This window comes from Cololabis saira, chromosome 6 (genome assembly GCF_033807715.1).
Source record: "Cololabis saira isolate AMF1-May2022 chromosome 6, fColSai1.1, whole genome shotgun sequence".
Classification (NCBI taxonomy): Eukaryota; Metazoa; Chordata; class Actinopteri; order Beloniformes; family Belonidae; genus Cololabis; species Cololabis saira.
The window spans coordinates 4,473,440-4,499,694 of record NC_084592.1 but is presented as its reverse complement, the minus strand read 5'-3'; the positions used below and the strand labels follow the sequence as shown (position 1 = coordinate 4,499,694).

At 40.4% G+C, this 26,255-nt stretch overlaps 1 protein-coding gene across 1 annotated transcript in view; it reads left to right on the top strand.

Moving 5' to 3' along the window:
* Positions 1–26,255, top strand: part of trappc10 (trafficking protein particle complex subunit 10) — a 57,302-nt gene that overhangs the window by 5,765 nt on the left and 25,282 nt on the right. The window contains exons 2-12 of the mRNA XM_061723059.1: positions 1,291–1,372; positions 3,605–3,740; positions 15,565–15,764; positions 16,569–16,764; positions 18,479–18,590; positions 18,735–18,982; positions 19,710–19,856; positions 20,614–20,728; positions 21,302–21,378; positions 21,521–21,612; positions 24,655–24,795. Coding sequence (XP_061579043.1) covers positions 1,291–1,372; positions 3,605–3,740; positions 15,565–15,764; positions 16,569–16,764; positions 18,479–18,590; positions 18,735–18,982; positions 19,710–19,856; positions 20,614–20,728; positions 21,302–21,378; positions 21,521–21,612; positions 24,655–24,795 — 1,546 coding nt within the window. The remainder of the gene's footprint in view (positions 1–1,290; positions 1,373–3,604; positions 3,741–15,564; positions 15,765–16,568; positions 16,765–18,478; positions 18,591–18,734; positions 18,983–19,709; positions 19,857–20,613; positions 20,729–21,301; positions 21,379–21,520; positions 21,613–24,654; positions 24,796–26,255) is intronic.

Genomic DNA, 26,255 nt, shown 5'->3' with positions numbered 1-26,255 from the left:
AGATGCCATATTTAGATCCCCTTTAATAATGCCCCCCCTCCCTCTACTCACACACACACAGACAGACAGACAGATAGACGCAAGCACACTACAGTTCACACTAGTTTATGGTTGAGCACTGAGGATCCAGGTGAGGAAATGGTATCAGGGATCCGTCCACTCCAGGAGATCTCAGAACCCGCCACCACAAGGGGGGGGGGGGTCCCAGCATGGAGGCTCCCCATGAGGAAAACACTGGAGCTAATAGCTACAAGAGAGCAGGAGAAGATAGGCGATGAGGTTAAAATACACACTAAAAGAGTTTAAAAGTATAACATAAAATCCTAAAAATAGGTCTAGAACAAGAACAAGAACAGCTTGTTAAAACATGGGTCTACAAGAAAGACTAAAAGGAATCAGCTAAAAGCCAATTTAAAAAGGGGAGTCTTGAGTCTGATTTTAAAAGCATCACCAGTCTCTAACCCTGAGATTTTCCAGCAGGCTGTTCCTCAGACGTGGACCGTAGTAGTGGAACGATGCCTCACCGTGGGTTACGGTTCTAACTTTGGGAATGATTAAAAGGCCAGAGGGTTTATAGGTTAAAAGCAGATCAGACGGATAAGAAGGCCCAAGAGTGTCCATGTAAAGGCACATTCAGTCGTGTGTTTTTAAGGGAAGAGTGCATGAACACACTCACTGGGGGAATTAGTGACATCCATCAGGCTGCTATGAACAAACCTGTAAAGATGTTTTTAAAAAGGGTTCTTCTCCTCGACGTTGCTGGTATATTAGCCAAACCACGTAATTAGTTAATTTTAGTTAGTTAATATTTATTTATTTCGTTCGTTGATTAAAAATCAACAAACAAGATAACAAACATCCACAGGTTTTTCCCTGGTCAACATTGTGATTATTTTGACCGAAACTAATAGATATTTCATTACAAGATCAGGAAATCCTATCAACCTTTGGAAAAAAATAAAAAAATGTCGTATCTCACTATTTTCTTTGGGTTTATGAGGATTTTTTTGTGCTGTAAATGTTTTGTCATGTAGATTTTTTCTTGATGGTTGTTTGACATTTGCGTAAGAGATTCCTTTTTATTTTGTTTTCAAAATATATTTTTGAGTCTTGTTTGTCAGTGTTTTTCACTTTTAGTAGGATTTTTCACTTTCTACAGATCAGCATTAATTTTCAGGATGTTTTCTTTGTCAGTTCTCTTTTGCATTATCGGCAGGGCTTATTTTACCGGAACTTCTTCCATTATTGAAATCATTTTCAAAGGTTTTTTGTCTTCCCTTTTCCTTGCAGGTGCTGGAGACCAGGCCTTGTTTACGTCCCTCTACACCTCACTGGCCCAGCAGCTTCCCAGGGAGCCCATGGAATGGAGGAGGTGAGTATCTTTCTGTTCAATGCATGAGTGGAAATACTAGCAGAGAAGGAGATCCTTTTGTAGTATAAGACTAAAATAAAGCAATGTCTAAGACGGATGTAAGTATAGATTTAGTCAAAACGGGAGTGAGGAGGAAACCAGGATTTTGAGTTTCAGAGGTGTGTTAATGTCACAGGTTGGAAATGATTTACTTGTCTCTTTTCACTCTTTGGCAAAGCTATTTAATTAAATGAAAATATTGCTGCTAATATTGGATGACTTATTCTTATGGTAACGCTAGGTTGTCGGCCTTGTCTGTCTGTTTGTCAGATTACACAGAAAGTTTCAGGCCATTATTCGTTCAAGGTGAGATAGGAGTAAATCATTTAATTCATTCAAATTCAAAATCAAAATCATTTTTAAATTCCTGAAGGGAAATTTACTAATATGCAGAGAAACATTTAATTAAGGTTGCTTAGTAGAGCTAGATCAGGGGTTGGCAACCCGGGGGTCCAGAGACGCACCGCCCTAGTGGCTCCTGGAGCTTTTTCATAAATGTTTGACCTTTTTTTTCTTTCTTTTTTTCTTCTTTTTTTTCTTCTTTTTTTTCCCTTTTTTCTTTTTTTCTTTCTTTGCTTTTTTTCTTTTTTTTTCTTTCTTTTTTTCTTTTTCTTTTTTTCCTTTTTTTCGACATTTCGACTTTTTTCTCGACATTTCGACTTTTATCTCAAGATTGTGCTTCAACATTAATCTTGACATTTCGACTTTTTCTCGACATTTCGACTTTTTTCTCGACATTTCGACTTTTTTCTCGACATTTTGACTTTTTTCTCAATTTCGACTTTTTTCTCAAAGTGCATAATGAAAAAAAAAATCTTCCCCCAGTTATAACTAACATAGATACATGCAGCATGTGTTGTCTTCATTCTAAGGCTTATACAAGACTTCTAATTTTTTGTGGCTCCAGACATATTAGTTTTTTGTGTTTTTGGTCCAATATGGCTCTTTCAACATTTTGGGTTGCCGACCCCTGATTTAGATCAAATTTCTTATGACTGTGTAATAAAGCACACTGAATATCCTTCTAGTTGACAATGTGCCCGTTTTGTTGATGACACGCTGCAATTCCAAGATGGACTGAAGATGCAAACACAGTCCCACTGTTGAAATAATGTGCCCATATTGTAGCAGGCCCTTTCCCACGTTGGAGCTTATGAACCGCTATAGGAAGATATCAGGAATGATCATTCTAGTGACGTACTTCTGTAAATAGATTAGATTTTTAATCGTGATTCATCACTCAAATATATTTTTCAAATGGCAATAATACAGAAACAGACAATTATCTTTGCTTTATACAAAGCAGTTTTTAATAAACATTTACAGCCTGGTTCAGAAAACCAATTTGTTTTGTATCATTTTAATTTCACATCCAGGACAACTCTGACGGGGTTCATCTTTTTGTACATCCTAAGCTGGCGTGGGTGGGCCGAAGGAGCAAACTTTGATTCAAGACAGAGGGCATGTTCCAACGAGGGCAGCACACCAGCAGCAAGAAGTGTATTTATTTTAGTCTTTGGAAAAAAAGAGGCTTCAAAAGCGCTCTTCATAAATCAATAGGTCACGTGACCATTGTATTTTACAGTTCCTGACAGCTGCATCGCTTCTCCTTCCTCCAAACTACAGGTCGGGCCAAGGGTCATATTTCCTGAAATGCACAAGTTTTATTTATTTATTAATTGTAAAAACAGTGGCATTAAAACAATTGTTCCAGGTTAATTTTGACAGCCCTAGTTTTAATGTTCTATGGAGGAAACCATTGGCAACATAAGTTTGTTATTATAGTGTTTGTTGATGTTTTACCGATGTCAGACCACATAAAGGGAAGTTAATATATTTTATCCTTTATATCTTATTGTTGAGAATAAATACAGGAAACCCTCTGCAAATTGTACATTTTCAAATGTAGAGCTTATTCTGTCGAGAGGTTTGGTCAATTTTGGTATTAATCATAAACGATATTGTCAATAATTCAATTCAACATTATTTCTATAGCGTTTATTACAACAGAAGTTGTGTCTAGGCCCAGAACATGACCTATAATCTGGTTTCCTTTCAAACACTGGAAAGCTAATCTTCTAAAACTGTTGCTGATCTGGGAAAAGTTTGAAGATGTTTCAATTCATCACATGTCATATCCATTTGAGATGCTATAAAGCTGATCCGTGAATCTGTGCTCTGTGTTCTGTTCAGGACTTACGGCCGTGCACCAAAAATGATCCACCTTGAAGCTAATTTTGTCCAGTTTAAAGAGGAGCTGCTCCCAAAGGAGGGCAACAAGGCTCTGCTCACCTTCCCCTTCCTGCACATCTACTGGACCGACTGCTGTGTGAGTACAACTGGAGCTGAGTAGAACTGGAGCTGAGTAGAACTGGAACTGGACACGTGCTGGTCCTGAGAGCAGGATCTAGAACATCACGTGTTACGGTTAATGTACAAAAACGGCTATTTTGCAAAATAGCCGGCTAATATGCAAAATAGCCGCCAGGGTAGAAAAACGTCAGTAGCCGGTTAATGCTGTGGTTGTGTCAGACCCAACACTTTTCCGGGGAGTGTAACGTTAGGCTTCTTCAACAGCCATAAAGAGCCTAGTCAACAACAAGCATGTGCAGCTTCTTCCATTGGCTGCTACGCACCAACTGCACTGATTGGAGACTGTAAGTGACCGGTTTGAAGCGCGAATTTCATCCATTCAACTGAACTGTAGGCTATTCTGTAGTGTAGTAACTGGACTCTATCTACCAAATGAAATACGTTTACTTAGTTTGTTTTGGTTTAATCAATTTGTGCAAATGGAGGAGGAGGCGATAAATTTGATATGTCATGGTTTGCATTAATGGGCGTGGCCTAACGGCTCAACAGCGCCCCCTAGAATACTTTTCTCTGCCATAACTTTTGAATGGTTTGACATAGGAAGTTGTGGGTGGTGTCCTGGGACTCTGTAATGAGTCCTTAAGCTTCGTTGACCTTAATTAGCCCCGCCCCTTCTTCTGATTGGTTGTCCCGATTTTCTGCTATAACTTTGGAATGGTTTGACATAGAGAGTCGTGGGTGGTGTCATCAGATTCTTTATGGAGTCCTTGACCTTCATTGGCCTGAATTAGCCCCGCCCCTTCTTCTGATTGGTTGTCCCTTTTTTCTGCTATAACTTTTCAATGGTTTGACATAGAGAGTCGTGGGTGATGTCATTTCTGATATGCTTATGGGGGGCGGTGGCCGTGAGTGCGAGGGCCCGTTCATCGCTGCTTGCAGCTTTAATTCGTTTTGGAATACTCAATTTAGGAATATACTGCATGGGATTTGGACTCAGAATAATTGCTATAACAATTGTCTTGAGCTATGTGCTCGAGCTGACCGGAGCATCGAGACTGGAGAGATGATTGAAAATGTGATGTCCGCGCACCATGAGCTTAAAAATGTATTGCCACCTTGACAAAAGTACCTTGTGTCCATTTACAAGCTTTTTACTTATACTTACTTGGAAGAGGCCGTCAAGCTCCTCCATCCTCCTCGGTCTTGAGCCCTCCGCTCCAGATATTGCCAAGGACAGCCCTTTTTTCTTCATCATCACCTGGGGTTTTATCTAAGCTTTTATCCTGGGATAATTTGCATGGGGCAGCTGCGAGAGCGCGGATGTGTTTTATTAGCCGGCTTTTACACATTCACAGCCCTGCCGGATAATTTACACATTGACCGGCTAGTTTGCAAAATAGCCGTTTTTCTACATTAACCGTAACACATATATATATATATATATATATATATATATATATATATATATATATATATATATATATATATATATATATATATATATATATATATATATATATATATGTATATATGTACACACATAAACGTATATAAGCTGTTCCTATAATTGCAAACTTGTGAAATGGCTGAAGATGTTTTGCTAAACATCTAATTTAATGGTTCACAGTGATAACTTTAAGTGTCTTGCATCGTATTTCCATGTGAGTGTGGAAGCTCTCTGAAATGGGAAGCATGAGCTTCAGATAGCTTTAAGCAGACGTCATTTGTATCCCCAACTACAAAGCAGTTCATAGCGGGTGAGATCATATTCAGGACAGTTTATTACGGTTTATTACGGCTCAGAATGGAAGCAGTCCCAGCTATTACTGGTGACATTTAGCTGAAGGGGACTGGGGAGACTCTCCCAGCTTCAGACGGGGGAACATTTGTTACAATAAAGTAAGAAAAAAACTAAGGTCACTGAAATTACTCAAAACTCATAAAAGTCAACAAAAAATTGACCTGGGAAAATCGTGTATTTTGGTAAACACAATCATAATTAGGATAATTATAATGAAACTGGCCTCAACAAAAAATAATTGTAAAACCTGGATTGGCTCTTATAGCGATAAATAGTGCAATCTGACACCGATACCATGACCTTGGAGATCACCTTGGAATATGTTTTGAAGTTTCTATCATTCATTATAACTCTTTATTCATTTTGTCATCAATTTTCCTCTTGAGGCCACATCAGAGGAGGTTAGCCCTTCAACTCTAACATGCTTCTCTATCATTTCTGTCTGATCTCCTCAGACAACTCTCTCCTTTGCTTCCTATGGTCCAAATAGCCGACTGACAACTTTTCAACCTTATATAGTAGTCAGAGTGACTAACTGCAAGGTTGTAGATATTTGTGATGATAATTTGCTGACACATTCAAGTTTAACATGCCACTATGGTCAAATTACAACTACTTTGTCCAGGCCAGCTTCATCAGTTTGTTTTTATTAGTTTATACTGGCTGCGTTTACATGGGAAGTTTAATTCTTCTTTAATTCAGAATTAAAATTAAATCTGATTTAAAATGAGTAAAAATTACCCTGTAAACACCTAATTCTGAATGAAAATGGCTATTCCGAATTGGACTTAATTCCGAAGTAAGTGGCTGGTTTATTCCTGTTTTAAATCTGAATAGAATAATTCCGCTTTAAATTAATTCCGGTCTTTCTTTCTGCTAGTTCTCTCACCCCTCTGTCTCCATGACGCTTATATTCCGCGCTGGGCTGGTTTTCCAAACAAAGTTTCAAGATGACATGGATTGAACGGAAGAAAAGGAAAAATGATTATAAAAAAAAATACAATAAGTACAGTAGGACAAATTGTGACTGGTGTGTATTTCCCTGGTCTCCTGATACTGCTGCATCCTGACTCGCTCTGTAGGGTCTTTTTCTCCTAAAGCCGCGGTGCAGGAGTGTTTTTTCCAGAGAAGAACATAGTTATGGATCGTTGATGTCGCTCTTTTGTCTTCTGAGCAAAAAGATTCTTCTAAACCGACATGCCACTATGGATTATATCTGAGACTGTAATGAACGATTCATCAAAGTTCCCGTTCTTGAGCTGCTGCTGAAGCTCATTGGCCGTTCTCATCATTGTTGCTAAGAGACCAACGTTATTGACACAGGAAGTGAAGAAGCGTGGAGACTCGGTACGTTTACATGCAGCAAAGAAATGGGATTTCTGATGGTATCAGATAAACATCCAGAAGACCCAATCACTTGTCTGAGTTTACATGCTGTTCAGAGAATGGGATAAATGTCCAGAGCATGGCTCACTCGTGACGCTGTAACCATGGTAACCATGGTAACCATTTCAACAAGGAGCCACTTCCGGTTGACGGTTGTTTTTTTTGGCACCAATGTTACGCCTTCCGTATATTTTTCCTCTTTATTCTGATCTGCTCCGGTGTCCTGATGAAGCTTCTGCATCTCTTTCACCATCTTTTTAAAGGTGTTTAAACAACTATTTAACACGCGCCGTCTCCTTTCACTTCCGGGTGAAGCCCCAGAGGAAATTCTCCAGCATGTGCTGACTGAAATATCTGATGTCTCCGTAAACATGGAGTTAACATTCTGACTGTGAACGAGTTATCTAGGTGTTGCTATCCGATCATTAAATGTCCGATACAGGTCTGAAGTAGATCAGATTGAGGTGTTTACATGTAGTTTAAACGTCCAAACGATGTCTTACACGATCAAAATTCCGAATGAACTTCTGCATGTAAACGTACTGACAGTTTAGCCAATCAGAATGCAGAACACGATGCAAATCTGTGAAGCAGCGAGACGTGAAAGGTGAACCGCGTTATAGCGAGGGATTACTGTATATGTGAAAGATGGAGTAGTCTGTTAACCTGTTAGTCGCCCGCCAGTGAGCTGTTATGGATCCTTCTGTAGATTCACCTACACAAAACCGTGATACAGCTTTTACTTCACTTGGTCAAGTTCAAGCTTCATTTCAGCTCTGAGACCTCACCAGACCATCCATCCAGTAGTAGTGACTGGCAGTGTGTACAAAGGGCAGGGGGCGTCAGTGAACGCACCATTTCCTCTTGAGAAGCTGGATGCTTTGCTTTAAGAGCATTACCATGCTTTCATTTATTTCTACACAGATTCTTTGTGTTTACGTTGTGACGGATGAAAGATGGCAAACCAAAAATCAAAAAACCAAACCCAAAATCTTTCCAAGAAATCTCAGCAGAAGACTCTTGATAGATCTTGTCTAACGTTGCGTGTTGCGGGGAAGAGATCACAGCTTGTCCACTCCCCAGAATAGCAACATGTAGCTATTCTTTCTGGGCAAAAATAGGTTATTGACAGCTCTGTATGCAAGGTGTACGCGAGCCATCATTCACTGAATCAATATGGTGCCAGCAAAGCTCTGCCTCTGCCACGGCTGACAGCCACGCATCACCGTGAGTTAGGCTACGTTCACACTGCAGTCCTTAATGCTCAATTCCGATTTTGTCCCAATTCCGATTTTTTTGTGTGGCTGTTCACACTATCTTTTAAAATGTGTCCTATATCCGACTCGAGTGTGAACGCATCGCGGCCCTGAACTGACCCGCATGCGCAGAGGCGTGGGATGATGACTGATGGATTTGCATCCAACTTTCAGTCAGGTGCCTATGAACTGCCAATTATCCATCAAGCTCCACAATTATCATGTTAACATTAAATCAGATAGATTTGGCAAGGACGTTTCTCTTGCATCTCTATCATTATGCGGGCATGAATTCTCAGAGTTTTGCGGGAGCGGATGAAAACACTGCGGGCGCGGGCGGGAGTGGAACACACACGTTGCGGGTGCGGGCGTTAATGGTCAGAAATGCAGCGGGAGCGGGATGAAGAAAACAGTCCCGCTATAGCAGGGCTCTAGCTCCGCTCCCCGGAGTGTCAGCTCTGCTCTCCGGCGTTCAGCTGGGTTTATCACCTAACACACGGTCCAGCTCGTTGTAAAACGGGCAGGTTATGCGACCACGACCGCTTCACTGATTTGAATCCTTAGCTTCTTTATTTAGTAATATGCTTAAATTCAGCCGGTTGTCTTGTCTGATCTGAGGTTGTAGGCGAAAAAGAGGTGAGCGGTGGGGAGGGAGGAGGAGAGGCGGAGGAGGGGAGGAGGAGAGGCGGAGGAGGGGAGGAGGAGAGGCGGGGGCGGCCCGGAGGGACCCCCGCCGTCTCCCGTGTCTCCCCCGCGCCTCGGGGCTCTGCGTGTGACGTCAAAGTCGCATTAATTCCGACCTGCCTGTTCACACTGAGGTCGCATTGCAAAACATCAGACCTGTATCCGATTTAGAACCACATATGGAAGCGACCTGAATCTGATTTGAAAAGATCAGATTCCATGTGACTTGTGCTGTTCACACTGTCATAAACAAATCGGATCTGAGTCACATATGAGCAAAAAATCGGATTTGGGTCACTTGGGAACTGCAGTGTGAACGTAGCCTTATTCTCTGTCAGCGTTTTAAATTTATACAAATTTGACTGCATTTTAGTGCTTAATTATAGAATGAGAGATGGACGGGGGGCAAACGGACACCTACTTATCAAGGCTGCACGGAGGAAGCAGGTTGGAGAAAGAAAATAAGGGAAGCAGAAATGTGCTGCTGATGGAGCAGCAGGTTAGTTTAAGGAAGTGCTGTCATCAGCTTGTGACTCGTGACATTTCCCAACAACTGCCTCAGTAGTGAGGGAGTAATGAGTATTGAGCTGCATGTGTTGACAGTGTGGATACTTCACTACCTGTGCAGGACAGCACTTTCTTTTATTTTTATTAGGGGGTAAGGCACAGTAGAACAGGAATCAATGACACATTTACATTGAGTGTCATATTATTTCTATATAGCAATCTACAAAATTAGGATATATGACACCATAACAATACTGTGCGTCTCCATGGAATGAGAAAAGGATATACAGTCTACCTGCTAGGATGTTTTTCTTGATTTAAGGACAAAACTAATGAGCCCCTAAAGGGACATGGATTTTTTTAATATATATAATGAGTTTTACGGGCGCGTGTGAAACCTTTGAGTGATCACGTAAAGCGTTTATGCACTCACTAAAAAGTTTCACGCGCTCTCGCAATACTTATAAGTGAGCGCCTAAAAGTTGTTCTATGTGAGCGCGTAAAAACAAGTACATGGGAGTTTTGCTGGAACAGGAACCATCCAGTTCCTGCTCTGTTTATGAATGGAAATGACATTACAGGATTTAGCTGAGCTATATTTTAACCTGGGACTCCATTATAAGGACATTACCACTTTACTTGCAAGTAAACAACTTTACGTGCTCACTTAAAGGTTTACATGCGCGCGTAAAACTCATTATAAATATATATATATATATATATATATATAAAAATCTGTGTCCCTTTAGGGGCTCCGTACAAAACATTACACAATTCAACAAAAATAATATTAATAATGATAAATAAATAACTGAAAATTATTTATATATAAGTAATAATTAAGTATTAAAGCTAAACAGTAGCCTATTAATGAAAAAATAGATGAAGAAAAAAGAAAAAAACAAATAAAAAGTAAACAAATAACTAAAAAGGAAGAAGAAAGAGAGAAAAGAGAGAGGGGGAGAGTGGGAGACTTTTAGAATCACTGAAAGTATTTTTGAGATGGTGTCAAAATAATTCAACCAAAAGCAAAGGACGGCACTTTAATACAGTGCAACTAAAGACAGGCTGCACTTAGAAAAGTGATTTTATTTTATTTTTATTCTTTTCCTCTTGATATTTGTGGTGCGATGGTGGTTGTGTTGCCAGGCACAGCCGGCTCACAGAAACGTTTGCTGTTCACATTACCAGCTCTGGTCTTCCTCTATGGAGGAAGCAGGCTCCCTTCACCCCGCCAGCTTCTGGTTTCCCCCCCAAACCTTTGGGTAGAACCCTGTGAACCCTGACCTTTTATAATACAATTCAAGTTGAATCTTTTCAGCAGCACAAATACTGTTAAAAACAGGCCAGGTTTGGTTTCAAACGGGTGCAAAATACCCATTTAAGAAGTAAGATTTTGGTGAAACTGTTAGAGAGGGATCGCTTTCAAATAACTGTCTAAGAAAAGCATCTGCAAGCTTATTCTGCTCCAAGTTCAATAGCCCTGCTAGATTTGATGTACTGCTGTCCACACTAATGCACATTTTATATATTGTTTCTATACATGGATAAAGGAAAATCATGTAATGGGATGAGTAAAAACTTTACAACGTCAAACATGAATAATCTATTGGATTAAGAGGTTTCTGTTGCCTGATTGCCGTCACAAGCACCATGTCCCAAGGGCTGCAGTTAATAGTTTCTTTTTTCCTTCTCTTCATGAATGTATGAATGGTTGTTTTGGGGAAGAGGTCTGTTGTAGAGAACAGAGTTGAGCTAAAGGCAAGGCTGGCCGTTAACCGCTCAATTTAGAGTCAGGCCTTCTTTGGTCGTGAACTGTGTGACCAATAAAACTGACACTGTAGATACAGACAGCTAATCCTGCTGCCTTTGCCTGCTGCCCCGTGACCTGAACTTGGATAATTCAATTCAATTTTATTTGTATAGCGTCTATTAGAACAGAAGTTGTCTCTAAGATCTTTCCAGAGACCAGAACCTGATCCCTGAGTAATTATTACATAAACATAACACACAAAGGCAGGTAAAAACTCCCCTAGTGGGAGAAAAACCTTAAGCCAAACGGTGGCAAGAAAAACTCCCCTTTAGGAGGAAGAAACCTGGACCAGGACCTGGATCATAAGGGGGTAGAAACCTGGACCAGGACCTGGATCATAAGGGGGTAGAAACCTGGACCAGGACCTGGATCATAAGGGGCTAGAAACCTGGACCAGGACCTGGATCATAAGGGGGTAGAAACCTGGACCAGGACCTGGATCATAAGGGGGGGTAGAAACCTGGACCAGGACCTGGATCATAAGGGGGTACAAACCTGGACCAGGACCTGGATCATAAGGGGGTAGAAACCTGGACCAGGACCTGGATCATAAGGGGGTAGAAACCTGGACCAGGACCTGGATCATAAGGGGGTAGAAACCTGGACCAGGACCTGGATCATAAGGGGGAACCTCCTGGTGGAGACCAGACTGGACAGAGCAGGAAAAGAGAAAACAGACAGAGAGAATGAAGAACAGAGAAAGGAGAGACACAGACACAATGGCTAACTGGTGCACTACAGCAGCGGGATGATCAGAGAGGGAGGGGGGGCGCAGGCCAGCATGCAGCTCCTGAAGCTCCGGCCTGCAAACATGCACAAAAGAGAAAAAAGGGGGCCAGCAAAACAAACTACAAGAACGATGGACAACAATGATGGCTATGAGATATTTATAATTAATAAAAAATGAAGGGTGAGAGGCACCGCCCAGTGGATCATGTCGGTGCCCCCTGCAGCAGAGGCCTATAGCAGCATATCTACCACCAAGCTATGTTTATGAGACTAACACCGGGTCCTAACTGCATGCGATGCGAGCGAGCCTCAGCGACAAAATCAATTCCATTGCTTTATTTTCTATTGGACTGTCCTAACTGGCTGCAGTGACGCGGCGCAATGTGGCGTTTTGAGCTGAACATTTGTCGGACGTCCTGCTTCTATTTTCTTCCTGTCGCTCGCGTTGAAAGCCGGTTGAAAGCGCTGTAGGAAACGGTCATGATGAGGAACGGCTGATCCAGTTAGTTGAAATGAGAAGTTATCTCTATGATTCCTCCTCATTTCACTACAAAAACCTCAATAAAGTGGCAGCTGCTGGAGGGAGATGGACAGAGTGCTGGAAGTTTCTGACAGTTATTTTTGTGTGTTTTGTCAGGATGCTGAGCAGACGTTAATTTACCGTTAGCTTCTGTTAATGTACTCTAGCTACTGTTAAACCGTTGAGGGAGGGTAGTTGGCAAGTTCAGCACAATAATATGGCCTGTTAGAGTTGAACAACAATTAATAACAGAACTGCATATTAGCGGTTTCACTGTGGACAGAGAGCGTCCGATGTCACGCAGTGCGACGCGATAGTCGGACGCTCTCATGCAGTTATGACAGGGTGTAACTGTTATAGTCTTGTTCTATAGCTGCAGCTATGACTACTGACTCTAACACACTAGATAAGCATGGATGGATGGAAAAGGTGAAATAAAGCTTAATGGACATCTTGTTCCACACATCCTTCTTTCTAAAAGCGGCCTGAATCCTGCATGAAGGCAGAGCCAGCATGTTCTCTTCATAATAGCCAGGAACATGATGGCATGGGAGATGAGAGAGTTCTGCTGTGTGGGAAACTCTGCTGTGTTGACCTGAGGAAAGTATTACATTCCACTATGGATGAATAGGAAACATATCGGTATGAATAAGAAGCTGTATGGTACAGTTATTTCTGCTCTGACCACGTTGCTCCAACATGAGTTCTTCAGTCACAGGACAGTCAGGCCAAACTAATTAACCAAATCAATGAAAAGTGCAGCCTTAAAGGATTTATCATATTCAGTCAAACCAAAGTCTGTTCTGTAGCATAGTTAACATTCCAAAGAAAACATGTTCAACGGTGAGTTTGACATCTGTTTCCTTGTTGACATTGCAAGTACAGTGTCATTCAACTATTCACCAGCATTTACTGCTGGAAATGATCCTCCTGGCTGTAACTAGTTACTGTTCAACGGAGGATCAGTTTCCCTTACTGCTTGGAGGACATTGCATAACCAGTGAATCATATGATATCCCACCTCTGCTCGTTTGCAGCTCATTTAGAGCAAACGCTGCCCTGCAGCGTGAGCCGGCTCCAGGGCTGTATGCAGGAAATCCCGTCGCTGCTCTTCACCCGTATCCTACACATGAGCAGGTTTAGCTGTGAGAGGGAGGAATTTTAGTAGTTCTTCCTAAACATCCATGTGGAGATGACCTCACTAGGCCTGTGTTGAAAAAATACATTTTCTGATTCTAAATCGATTCTCATGTTAATTCCTAAAGATCGATTTTTTTTAATTTTTTTTTTTCATCATTACATTACAACTTTTAGTATTTTTTTGTTTATGCCCAAAAAAGGAATGTTTTTTCGACACGAGAATAACTGGTGCCATGTTTTTGCCTTGAAATATGTTTAAAGGTATAAAAACATTAAAGTTTTCAGTTATAATTGCATAAATTGTCTATATTTAATTACTTTATATACTGTCTTGGGGTTACATTTGCATAAAATGATAAAAACCAAATTCTCAAAAATTGAAAACCGAAATAGACCAAAAATGGAAAATATTAAAACGGAATGTGAGAAATAAAAGCTATTTCATAGTTCCTCTGTTTCCTCCCTGGATCTGTTTGATAATTCTGACCCACGATGTTTCTGTTTGCAGTTCTATCAGCATTCTGGGAGCTGATTGGTCCTTACAGCATCATTAGCTGCAATACTTGCTGTTGAATCTCAATATAATACCAGTATTAATATTTTGCATAACTACAGTCATATAATTCATGCAACAGCTCAAAAAACTGTTTTAATAACACTAACCCAAATCAATATCGGAATGGAATCAAATCTTGATAATCGATTCTGAATCTTTAGAATCGGAATTGAATGGATTCTTGACATTTGAATCAATCCCTAGACCTCACTGACTGAACAGATCCTTCCTAAATAGGATTTGTAGTTATTTTTAAGTTTTCTGTGATTTTCATTTTATCACTGTTTGCATAGGGCAGGGGTCGGCAACCCAAAATGTTGAAAGAGCCGTATTGGACCAAAAACACGAAAAACAAATATGTCTGGAGCCGCAAAAAATGAAAATTCTTGTATCAGCCTTAGAATGAAGACAACACATGCTGCATGTTTCTATATTAGTTATAACTGGGGGGAGATCTTTTTTTTCATTATGCACTTCGAGAAAAAAGTCGAAATGTCGAGAAAAAAGTAGAAATTTTGAGAAAAAAGTTGAAATGTCAAGATTAATGTTGAAGTACAATCTTTTTTAATTTTTTTTATTTATTTTTTTTTATCCCGGTTTTTTCCCCATTTTATCACCCAGTGCTCCTACCTAACAGTCCTGGGCATTACCATCCTCTACCAACCCTGGGAGGGCCCTGCACTGAGCTCAGGTCTCCTCCTTAACCTGAGGAGTGAGCAGGCCGCATCTTTTCACCAGACAGGGTGGGGCTTCTCCGGCCGGACGTGGAAGGATCACGTTATTCTGGCTGGATTCTCCCCCCCCCCCCATCTCGCGCCCCGGTTGGCCAGAGGGGGCATGTATAGCCCAGGACTGTTGCATGTTTTTGTGAGGGTAGCTCACATTGCTACCCAAGGGAACACGGGGAGAACATACAAACTCCACACAGAAAGATCCTTTCACCAACCCCACCCAGGGTGTGGGTGCTGAAGTCATGGGGGAACTAACACGCACTTCAGCGCCCACAGCGTCCCCGGCGGGAATCAAACCCAGGACCTTCTTGCTGTGAGACGGCTGCACTACCTGCTGCGCCACCGTGCCCCTAGTTGAAGTACAATCTTGAGGAAAAAAGTCAAAATATTGAGAGGAAAAAGGAGAAAGAAAAAAAAGAGGAAAAAAGAGAAAGAAAGAAAAAGGAAAAAAAAGGTCAAACATTTTCAAAAAAGCTCCAGGAGCCACCAGGGCAGCGCTAAAGAGCAGCATGCAGCTCTAGAACCGCGGGTTGCCGAGCCCTGGCATAGGGAGAGGTCCGCTTAACAGTCGAGAGCAAAAAGTTACATGAAGATGCTTTTAAAAGAAATCTATGTGATGCAGTGTTCTAAACATCAAGATTGCCTGAAGTATTTATTCAACATGGAATATTGTATGTGAATGTGAGTAGAAGGTGTGAATAATGCTCTCCCTTGCAGGACACGGAGGTGTATAAGGGCTCGGTGAGGGAGGACATGATGCGCTGGCAGAACAGCCTGCGGAGCCACAGCTCGGCCGACTGGGTCATCATCGTGGTGGAGACCAACGACATGAAGAAGAAGAACAAAACCAACATCCTGCCACGCTCCTCCATCGTGGACAAGATCCGCAGTGACTTCTGCAACAAGCAGAACGACAGGTCAGAGCTCTTCTCCCTTTGGAGTCATTTTAGGATCAAGTTTCCTGTGATAATAGGAAATATTATCCATTATTATAGATAATAGATAATAGGAAATGGTACCAAATGTCCTTCCCAACACGTTTGTCCCTACATACTAGTTTTGCTGCCCTAAAAACAGATGTGATCGTTTTTCTGTAAAAGAGGATGTTGTAAAATATCTATATATAGATGTATGTACGGAATAGTATTAGGAGAAAAAATATTTGAGAGGGGAAGATTTTTTTTTTTTTTTATTGTGCACTTCGAGAAAAAAGTCGAAATGTCGAGATTAATGTTGAAATACAATTTCAAGAATAAGTCGAAATTTCGCCTTTTTTCTCAACATTTCAACTTTATTCACAAAATTTTGACTTTTTTCTCAATATTGCACATCAACATTAATCTCGATATTTTGACTTTTTTCTCGTCATTTCAACTTTTGTTTCGACATTTCGACTTTTTTCTCGAAGTGTATAATGAAAAAAAAATCCTCCTCCTCTAAAATATTATTTTTATTTTTTTCCTTCGTGGCCCTAATACTCTTCCATATGTATGTGTGTATAGTTAAGATTTTTTTTTTTTTTTTTTTTTTCCCAATTCAGTAAACAAAGCATTCATTCACTGATTTTTAGCTTAAAAAATTATTTACAGATAAACCCTTTTACACATTTTATAATTCCCTTTTAATCATTTTTCCATGCTGGGAACACACAGTACTTACTGAATACACACTTGCAGTACTTGCTAAATACCCGTGTCAGTAAGGGTGTTTTTTTTCTCCAGGTGTGTGGTTTTGTCCGATCCTCTGAAGGACTCGTCTCGATCACTGGATTCCTGGAATTCTCTGCTGCTGAAGCTCCGGACTCTTCTCCTCATGTCCTTCACTAAGAACCTGGGCCGCTTTGAAGACGAGATGCGTACACTCCGAGAGAAGCGGACCCAGCCCGGCTGGAGCTTCTGTGAATACTTCATGGTTCAGGTACGTGGAAGACGCCCAGACCAGTCAGAGTACCGGACCCTGGGAGTGAAGGAATAACCCTAGATTCACACTGAAAGCTCCACATAGGCGTCTGGCTGCCATTCATTTTCTATGAAAGCGCTGCAAGAGGCTTACTGAATACACACTTGCAGTACTTCCTAAGTACTTGTTCCTGTAAAGCCGTCAGAGGCCACGGAGGTGTTGGAGGTGTCCAGAGCGTCAATTTGAAGTTGAAAAATCTCAACTTTATTCAAATGAGCAGCGGCGACGCCGAGGCAGCGTCCAATCACAGACCGGGATTCTCGAAGCAAGAAGCCTCAATGCAGATTGTACTTTTATGCATGAGCATAGCTGTGAACTTATTTTATCAGAAAATAATCTATTTCATCCAGCAAAATGACATTTTTGCTGATTTGACTGCCGTTTTTACGTGAACTGCTCATATGAAACACGTAACTGATGGTTGAGGGGCTGGATGGTCTGAACAATTTTATTTACTGCATTGATCCAACGCAAAATGATTAAAAACTGTGCTTATTAATAACAAAAACACAGTTTAAACAATATGACCAAATCCGCTGGGACCCGGTGTGTCAGTGATCACCGCAGACAGACTGCAGCTTCACCGGGACCAACGATGATGGTTGATGTTGAGCCAGGACCAACCTGGTTAAGGATCAAACTCACTCTTATCTACGTGGAAATAACGCTAAAATATAAAGAAGCTTCCCAAAGTGTGATCCATGGTGAAACAGGAAACTGAAGATATGCAGCTTTATATAGATATGTGTAGCCCAGGGGTCGGCAACCCAAAATTTTGAAAGAGCCATTTTGGACCAAAAACACAAAAAACAAATGTGTCTGGAGCCCCAAAAAATGAAAAGTCTTGTATCAGCCTTAGAATGAAGGAAACACATGCTGCATGTATCTATATTAGTTAGAACTGGGGGAAGATTTCTTTTTTTTAATTATGCACTTCGAGAAAAAAGTTAAAATGTCAAGAAAAAAGTCAAAATGTCAAGAAAAAAGTTAAAATTTTGAGAAAAAAGTCGAAATGTCAAGAAAAAAGTCAGAATTTTGAGAAAAAAGTCAAAATTTTGAGAAAAAAGTCAAAATTTTGAGTAGAAAGTCAAAATGTCGAGAAAAAAGTCAAAATGTCGAGAAAAAAGTCAAAATTTTGAGAAACAAGTCAAAATTTTGAGAAAAAAGTCGAAATGTTGAGAAAAAAGTCGAAATGTCGAGGAAATGTTGAGAAAAAAAGTCAAAATTTCGAGAAAAAAGTTGAAATGTCGAGATTAATGTTGAAGTACAATGTCGAGAAAAAAGTTGAAATGTCGAGAAAAAAGTCAAAATTTCGAGATTAAAAAGGAAGAAAAAAGGAAAAAAAAGAAGAAAAAAGGTAAAACATTTTTAAAAAGCTCCAGGAGCCACTAGGGCAGCGCTAAAGAGCTGCATGCAGCTCTAGAACCGCGGGTTGCCGACCCCTGGTGTAGACTATATGCACTTTTTTCCCTCCCGTTCTGCAGCTTGAAAGCTCCGCCACTGCAGTCGTCGACAGACTTTACCAAGCAGCGATGCAGGCGTCCCGAGCCTCCACAGGCCATTTTTGATGCCTTCAGTGTGAATCCAGCATTAGAGATTGCGCTGTCACTGAGAGGGTGTTTTGTGGCAGCAACAGTCCAGTTATGTGTTGTTTCCGTCTGTGCCCGTGCAGGAGGAGCTGGCCTTTGTGTTTGAGATGCTGCAGCAGTTTGAAGATGCCTTGGTCCAGTATGACGAACTAGATGCTCTTTTCACTCAATACGTCCTGAACTTCGGAGCAGGAGGTATGTTGTCTCCACCCACCGGTCAGCTCTAATATGCCCATTTTTCTCTTGTTAAAATGAACATTTGTGCTTGTGTACCTTTCCCGAGCCCAGAGGTGTGTCCTGGTTTGAGTTTTGCCGCGACTGGCCTTTGTCTGTCTGCAGATACGGCTAACTGGCTGGGCTCCTTCTGCGCGCCGGTGCGTAACTGGAGCGGTCTGCTGCTGCGACGACCCATCGACATGGAAAAGAGGGACAGCATCCAGCGAGGCGAGGCCAGCCTGCTGGATCTGAGGAGCTACCTGTTTTCACGCCAATGCACTTTACTCATCTTCCTGCAGAGACCCTGGGAGGTCACGCAGAGAGCCTTAGAGCTCCTCCACAACTGTGTTCAGGAGCTACGCCTGCTGGAGGTAAAGACAGTAAAACACAGCAGTTTTATGGAGCTTTTCCACCAGTACCTACTCGGCTCTACTCATCTCATCTCGACCTGGTTTCTTTTCCATAACAATTCAGCTCCTGGAGCAGAAGTAGGAGGTTGGAGAAGCTGCTGTGACGTATTTGATTGTGTATCTAAAGGAAGAAGACAACAACACTAAAGATGTAGAACCTGGAGGAGATGATAGATGTGCTGCTGGGTCTGTGGCTTGTGTTCGTATCAAGTCAAAAAATGAGAGTGAGAGAAGCTTCAAGCGGCAACGTTTTTTAATTTTTTGTTTGTTTGCCTCGGTGCTGCTGAAAAGTCAGCTGCACTGCATAAACTCAAAATCTTACCAGGAATATTTATCTTATTTCTATTTAAAATGTCTCATTTTTAGTCAAAAAATCTCATTACACTTAAAACAAGAGTCATTACCAGAAAAATAACTTATTTTCACCTGTTTCATGTAAATTTTCACTTGAAATAAGTAGAAAAATCTGCCAGTGAGACAAGATTTATCTTCTCATTACAAGCAAAAAAATCTTGTTCCACTGGGCAGAATAGTTACAGAAAAGTATCTACTCGGTACGTTAGACCCCTAGTGGAAAAGAACCAAACCGAGTGGAGGAGAGTCGGGCTGAGTAGGTGGTGGTGGAAAAGCTCCATTACACACACCTTATCCAACATGTCAGTCTCCCTAAAACCCGTCTGTTGTTCAGGTGCAGGTGGTTGACGGAGCGCTGGACTGCTGGGTGTTCCTCAGCTGCTTGGAGGTTCTGCACAGGATCGAGGGCTGCTGCGATCAGGCTCAGCTCGCTGCTAACTGCTCCCACACCGTCGGCCTCTGGGCGTACGCCACTGATAAGGTTTTAATCCAATATCCTTTGTGGCTTTAACCCGCTGTGCAAGTTGAGGGATGTGTACCTTTGGCACTCCAAAAGATTCAGAAATCTTGTAATTGGTTTCAATTTTAACAGAGGCAGAGGACGTATTACTAGAAAAAATGCTTTGTTTCAACTTAGGAGCATTTATTATGGAAGAGTATTAGGGCCATGCAGGAGAAACAATATATGAGCGGGGAAGATTTATGAATTTTTTTGTAATTGTGCACTTCAAGAAAAAAGTCCAAATGTCGAGATTAATGTTGAAATACAATTTTGAGAAAAAAGTAGAAATGTGGAGATTAATGTAGAAATACAATTTCAAGAATAAAGTCGAAATTTTGTTAATAAAGTCAAAATTTTGCCTTTTTTCTCAACATTTCAACTTTATTCACAAAATTGTACTTCAACATTAATCTCGACATTTCAACTTTTTTCTCAACATTTCGACTTTTTTTTCAAAGTTTTAGAATTTATTTCAATGCTACCTACTAAATTCAATGATACTTTATCAATCCTCCAAATGAAATTATGTGAAGATTATGTTATATAGATGTATTGTTGAATAAATAATTGTTAGCTGTAAGAAAAAAATATTTTCCGAGATCAAAATTTCCAATGCAAAAATATTGTTATTTGCATTTTGTTTATTCTGTAATTAAAATCAGCAATTACTAAAACTAAAGTATTTTTCTAGCTAATAAACGTTCCCTTCTGAATGTCTGTGTGCTGCGTGTTCCAGCTGAAGTCTCTGGGGGAACTGTGTGGCCTGGTGTCGGAGAAGGGACCCACGTCCGAGGACCTGAACCGGACCGTGGATCTGCTGGCAGGACTGGGAGACGAGAGGCCTGAGACCGGTGAGGGAAAACTAGTTCTAGTTTTAGCTCCTGTTGTTTGGTAAGAACAATCTGATTGCAACAAGTTGAGAGATGCTCCTCAAAACTGGACCCTTCTTACTCCCATAAACTACAGCTGCACTGCAAAAACTCAAAATCTTAACAAGAATATTTGTCTTATTTCTAGTTAAAATGTCTCATTTTTAGTCAAAAAATCTCATTACACTTAAAACAAGAGTCATTACCAGAAAAATAACTTGTTATTATACAATTTCCACCTGTTTCAAGTAAATTTTCACTTGAAATAAGTAGAAAAATCTGCCAGTGGGATAAGATTTATCTTCTCATTACAAGCAAAAGAATCTTGTTCCACTGGCAGATTTTTTTACTTATTTTAAGTGAAAATCTGCTTGAAACAGGTGAAACTTGTTGTTTTTTCCAGTGATGAGTCTTGTTTTAAGTGTAATGAGATTTTTTGACTAAAAATGAGACATTTTAACTAGAAATAAGACAAATATTCTTATTAAGATTTTGAGTTTTTGCAGTGCAAAAATAACTGCATTGTTTTTAATTCTCCTCTGATCTTCTCAACAGTCAACAGTTTGCAGAGCCCTTACAAAAAGCTGAAGGAAGCGTTGTCATCCGTAGAAGCTTTTGAAAGACACTATCTTGTAAGTCGCACTCGGTGACAGTGGAAACTCTTGCCCCAGTTTTTGAATCAATATGATGTAACGTCCTGGAAATAGTTGATTTTAACTGCTTTTCTCTCCTCTCTTCCCCTGTCACCCCCTCGTTGGCTCCCTGTTGCATCAGGAGCTCTGTGATGCTGCTATGGAGATGTATCGAGCCATCGGCCGGATGAGGTCCGCCCGGCTGGTGGGGAAAAGCCTGGCTGAGTTCTACATGTACGAGATTGAAGCTGCCGCTTCAGCCGGGGGGAATTAGAGCTGGCATTTCAATATGAAGCAGAAAGATTAAACAAACTGATCAAATCAGTCTTTATTTGCATAGTGCTTTTCATACAAATAAAAAAGAAAAAGAAGTTCAAATACACACTAAAAGAGTTTAAAAGTATAACATAAAATTCTAAAAGTAGGTCTAGAAAGCAAGATATGCTAAAACAAGCATAAGAACAACTTCAAACCATACGACAACAACAAGAACAGCTAGTTAAAACAAGGGGATACAAGAAAGACTAAGGGCCAATCCCAATCCTCACCCTACTTTCTACCACTAGCCCTAAAAATGAAGCCACAAACTTCAGGGTACTTGTAATGTTCTCTAGGGATTGGGACACCACTTGCTACGTCACTGCGTGGTTTACGTTCGGGTACGTAAGCGACTGCGTAGTTACGTTTGCACATACGTCACACCATATCAGGAAGCCCAGAGATAAAAGCTGGGGTCAGTTTATCCAAATAACGCCTGTTAAGAAATTTGATCCGATGTTTTCGGGATGAGAAGAGCCGCCGGCTCGGGAGCTGATTTATGGTTCCACGTTAAATCGACGGCGTAGCCTACGGTGTAGGGTAGGGCGTAGGGTACGGCGCGCGTTGGTGTAACGCGGAACCGTAAATTAGCCTTTATTCTGGTGAGATCTGAAAAACGAGCAAGCGACTGATTATGTACATTCACTGAGTAGGGGTGGGTATTGGGAAGGACCTCACGATACGATACGCATCACGATACTTGAGCCACGATACGATACACATTGCGATATCCCGATTATGCGATATCCCGATTATTATATTCTACATAGTTCACCGAAAAATTTAAAAATGCATTACACATCTTAAAATCCAAGTTGTATATATGTACATCAGATGATAGTGATGGATCTTAAAATCCGAGTTGCACGTTCATCAGATTATAGTGACAATTCATGGGACAAACTGAGTCAAAACAATGTTTTATTATAACTATACAAGCTAAAGTTACAACATATTTGTATATGTTTTTCATATTATTTACATCATATGAAATTAACATTAAATTTAGTATGAGGTTGCTTTAATTATGTGGCAAATGATAATAAACACAAGAAAGATGGTACTAAAACCAAGGACAGGCACAGTGATCAGTCAGTATAGATATAAATCCATAAATAAATAAACCTCTGTCCATAATTTTTCTTAAGGACAGGCAATTGTGTTATATAAAAAATAAATTATAAAATGAAATAAAACGTGAAATAAAACCTGAGCTCCTTGCAGGGCCCTCCCAGGGTTGGTAGAGAGTGGCAATGCCCAGGACTGTCACTTAGGTAGGAGCACTGGGTGATATAATGGGAAAAAATCGGGGATAAAAAATATTAAAAAAAAAAAAAAAATCGATATTCAAATTTTGAATATCGATATTGAATCCACTGGAAAAGTATCACGATATATTGCCATATCGATATTTTTGCCCACCCCTATCACTGAGTGAATATTATGAAAGTAAAATATATATTTCTCGCTAGAAATGTAATCAAAACGCATTTTTATGCAGAAACTAACTCAAAATATTGATTTTATTCACTAAAAATTAGAAATGTCCACCATGTTTTTTTGTTTGATTCAGTCTGCAAATGATGACGTAAAGCATTCTGGGAAATTTTCTCTAGCCCTCGGCCAGTGAGTCAGCATCTGAAATCCCTCGCTGTGAAGGGCTAGATTCATACACACTAGCCCTCGTTATGTCCACTAGCCCTCGTTATGTCCACTAGCCCTCGTTATGTCCACTAGCCCTCGTTATGTCCACTAGCCCTACATGCAAAGAGGAATTGGGACACCACTACCCTCACGGGAACGCGCAAAATTTAGGGCTAGGACTGAAAAGTAGGACTAGGGGGGATTGGGACTGGCCCTAAAAGGCCGGAGCCGGACGACCTCAGGGTCCGCTGGGGTTTATAGGATAAAAGCAGATCAGACAGATAAGAAGGCACGAAACTGTTAAGAGATTTAAAAACTAATAAGAGAACCTTAAAATCGATCCTGAAGCGCACGGGGAGCAAATGCAGCGATTCTAAAACTGGGTGTAATGTGATGCTTGTTTCAGTCCTTTGTTGATTAGTCCTCTTCACGGGAGCTGGCGGCTATTTTCTGTTTACAATCCCCCAAAAAATCCAAACCAGGATGAATAAATCAGAGAAAAAATATAGTTGTGCTTGCCCCTGATGGCACATTGACCTTTTTTTTAAGATATGTAAAATCTGTGACTGCTGGTTAACGTGTTATCATAACAAGCCTTTTTTGAAGGCGTCATTTGTCACGGATTTTGCTCTGATTACAGAAACAGAACATACATTAAAACAAAATCATTTGTGCTTGAGTTGTATTAGAATAAAGGTTATGACATCATAAGAGAGTAAAAGGTGTTAACTACAGAAACTAGTTGACAATGAAAATGTCAATACTCAGTGTTTTATATTAGTAGTTCTAATTATTATAAATGTAAATATTAAACGGTACCAGAATATATATATATATATATATATATATATATATATATATATATATATATCTATATATATATATATATATATATATATATATATATATAATTGATTATCTGTCTGAAAACGAGTATAGTTCTATCTTTTTAGTATAGTAACTATCTTTTTGACCATATCAAGAGATTTGTGCCGACATAATTTCTCTTCTTAGCTATGTTGTTAAAGTTGTGGCAAAAATAAGCTAATGAAGCATCCTAGAATAAAAATTCTCCACATTTAAATAACACAGAAAGTGTAAATGCACACTGTCTGAAGAAATTGATTGAAGAAAGTGATGTTTAAAGTGTACTTGTGAGGGCGGTGGGATTTCACCATCACGCTATTCTTGTTTAGTGTGTTTTAATTATAAACAAGTAATAGTAAAAACTTCTGAACAAAGCCGTTTCCCAGTCCTCTCATCTCTGTGCTTTAGTGCAGTAAAGAAGCTGATGTTTTTGTGTTTCTTCAATAGGAAGAAGGGGGATCCTGAGCGAGCAGAAAGCTTTTTGCAAGAAGCCCTGAAGTCGTACGTGTCGGAGGGCTGGAGTCTCCCCGTGACTCACACCAGGAGACAGACGGCCGAGTGTCAGAAGCTGCTGCACAGAACTGAAGAGTATCCTTTAAACCACCGACGGCAGCCAGGAGACACAAATAGTGAGGAGGAAGCAGGCGGGTTTCTACCTTTTTATGGCGCTTTTCCATCAGCACTTACTCAGCCCGACTAGACTCGGTTTGGTTCTTTTCAGCAAGGGGTGTAACGTGCAGAGTAGATACTTTTCTGTAACTATTCTGCTGAGGTTCTAAGCTGCTGAGTCGGCTGTATCTGACATCATCACACTACAGGCCACCGATTGGTCGGGGGGTTAGAGTCAGACGTCTGAGTCAGGAGGAGGAAATCAGAGAAAGAGACTCTGACGGATTCTGGTTCATTTTATTCCACCAGCAACGGCAGCAAAAGTCTGTTTCATGATCCAACTCTGAGGTGCAGATTTTCATAAACCTGGTGCTGAGGAGAGAATTAAAAAGATCTAGACGGAGATAAGGAACGACCAGATCTACCAGGAGTTCTGTCTCTTCATAGCTGCTCACGGCTCCCACGCTGCAAAAACTCAAAATCTTAACAAGAATATTTGTCTTATTTCTAGATAAAATCACTGGAAAAAACAACACATTTCACCTGTTTCAAGTAGATTTTCACTTAAAATAAGTAGAAAAATCTGCCAGTGGAACAAGATTTTTTTGCTTGTAATGAGAAGATACATCTTGTCCCACTGGCAGATTTTCTACTTATTTCAAGTGAAGATTTACATGAAACAGGTGAAAATTGTCAAATAAGTTATTTATCTGGTAATGACTCTTGTTTTAAGTGTAATGAGATTTTTTGACTAAAAACGAGATTTTGAGTTTTTGCAGTGCAACTGACTTTTCAGCAGCAGAGACAAACTAAAAAAAAATTAAAAAGCGTCACCACTTGAAGCTTCTCTCACTCTCATTTTTTAACTTGATATTAAACACAAGCCACAGATCCAGCAGCACATCTATCATCTCCTCCAGGTTCTACATCTTTAGTGTTGTTGTCTTCTTCGTTTAGATACACAATCAAATACGTCACAGCAGCTTCTCCAACCTCCTACTTCTGCTCCAGGTGCTGATTGTTATGGAAAAGAAACCAGGCCGAGTTGAGATGAGTAGAGATGAGTAGGTGCTGGTGGAAAAGTGCCGTATGTAACTTGGTCTCTTTTGACAGGAAATGACGAGGTTGATAAAACACATGAACCTGACAGGAAGTCAGAAAAAAGAATAGTAAAGATAATCTGGAGACAATCAAATGAAACACCAATGCAGACTCCCAGTCCTTTGTGCCATCACATCAGTACAAGGGGTGAAATCAGACCAGAAATCAACTGATCAAAGGAACATAATCGTAGATACCAGATGGTCAGGTCGCTTTACGCTGGCATAAATATGTCAGTGCAGATGAAAAACAGATGAAAGACGAGAAGAACCAACGAAGGTGAATACGTGAGTGACTGAGTTGTGTGCAGCCATCGTTTGTACCCTTGTTACCATTGA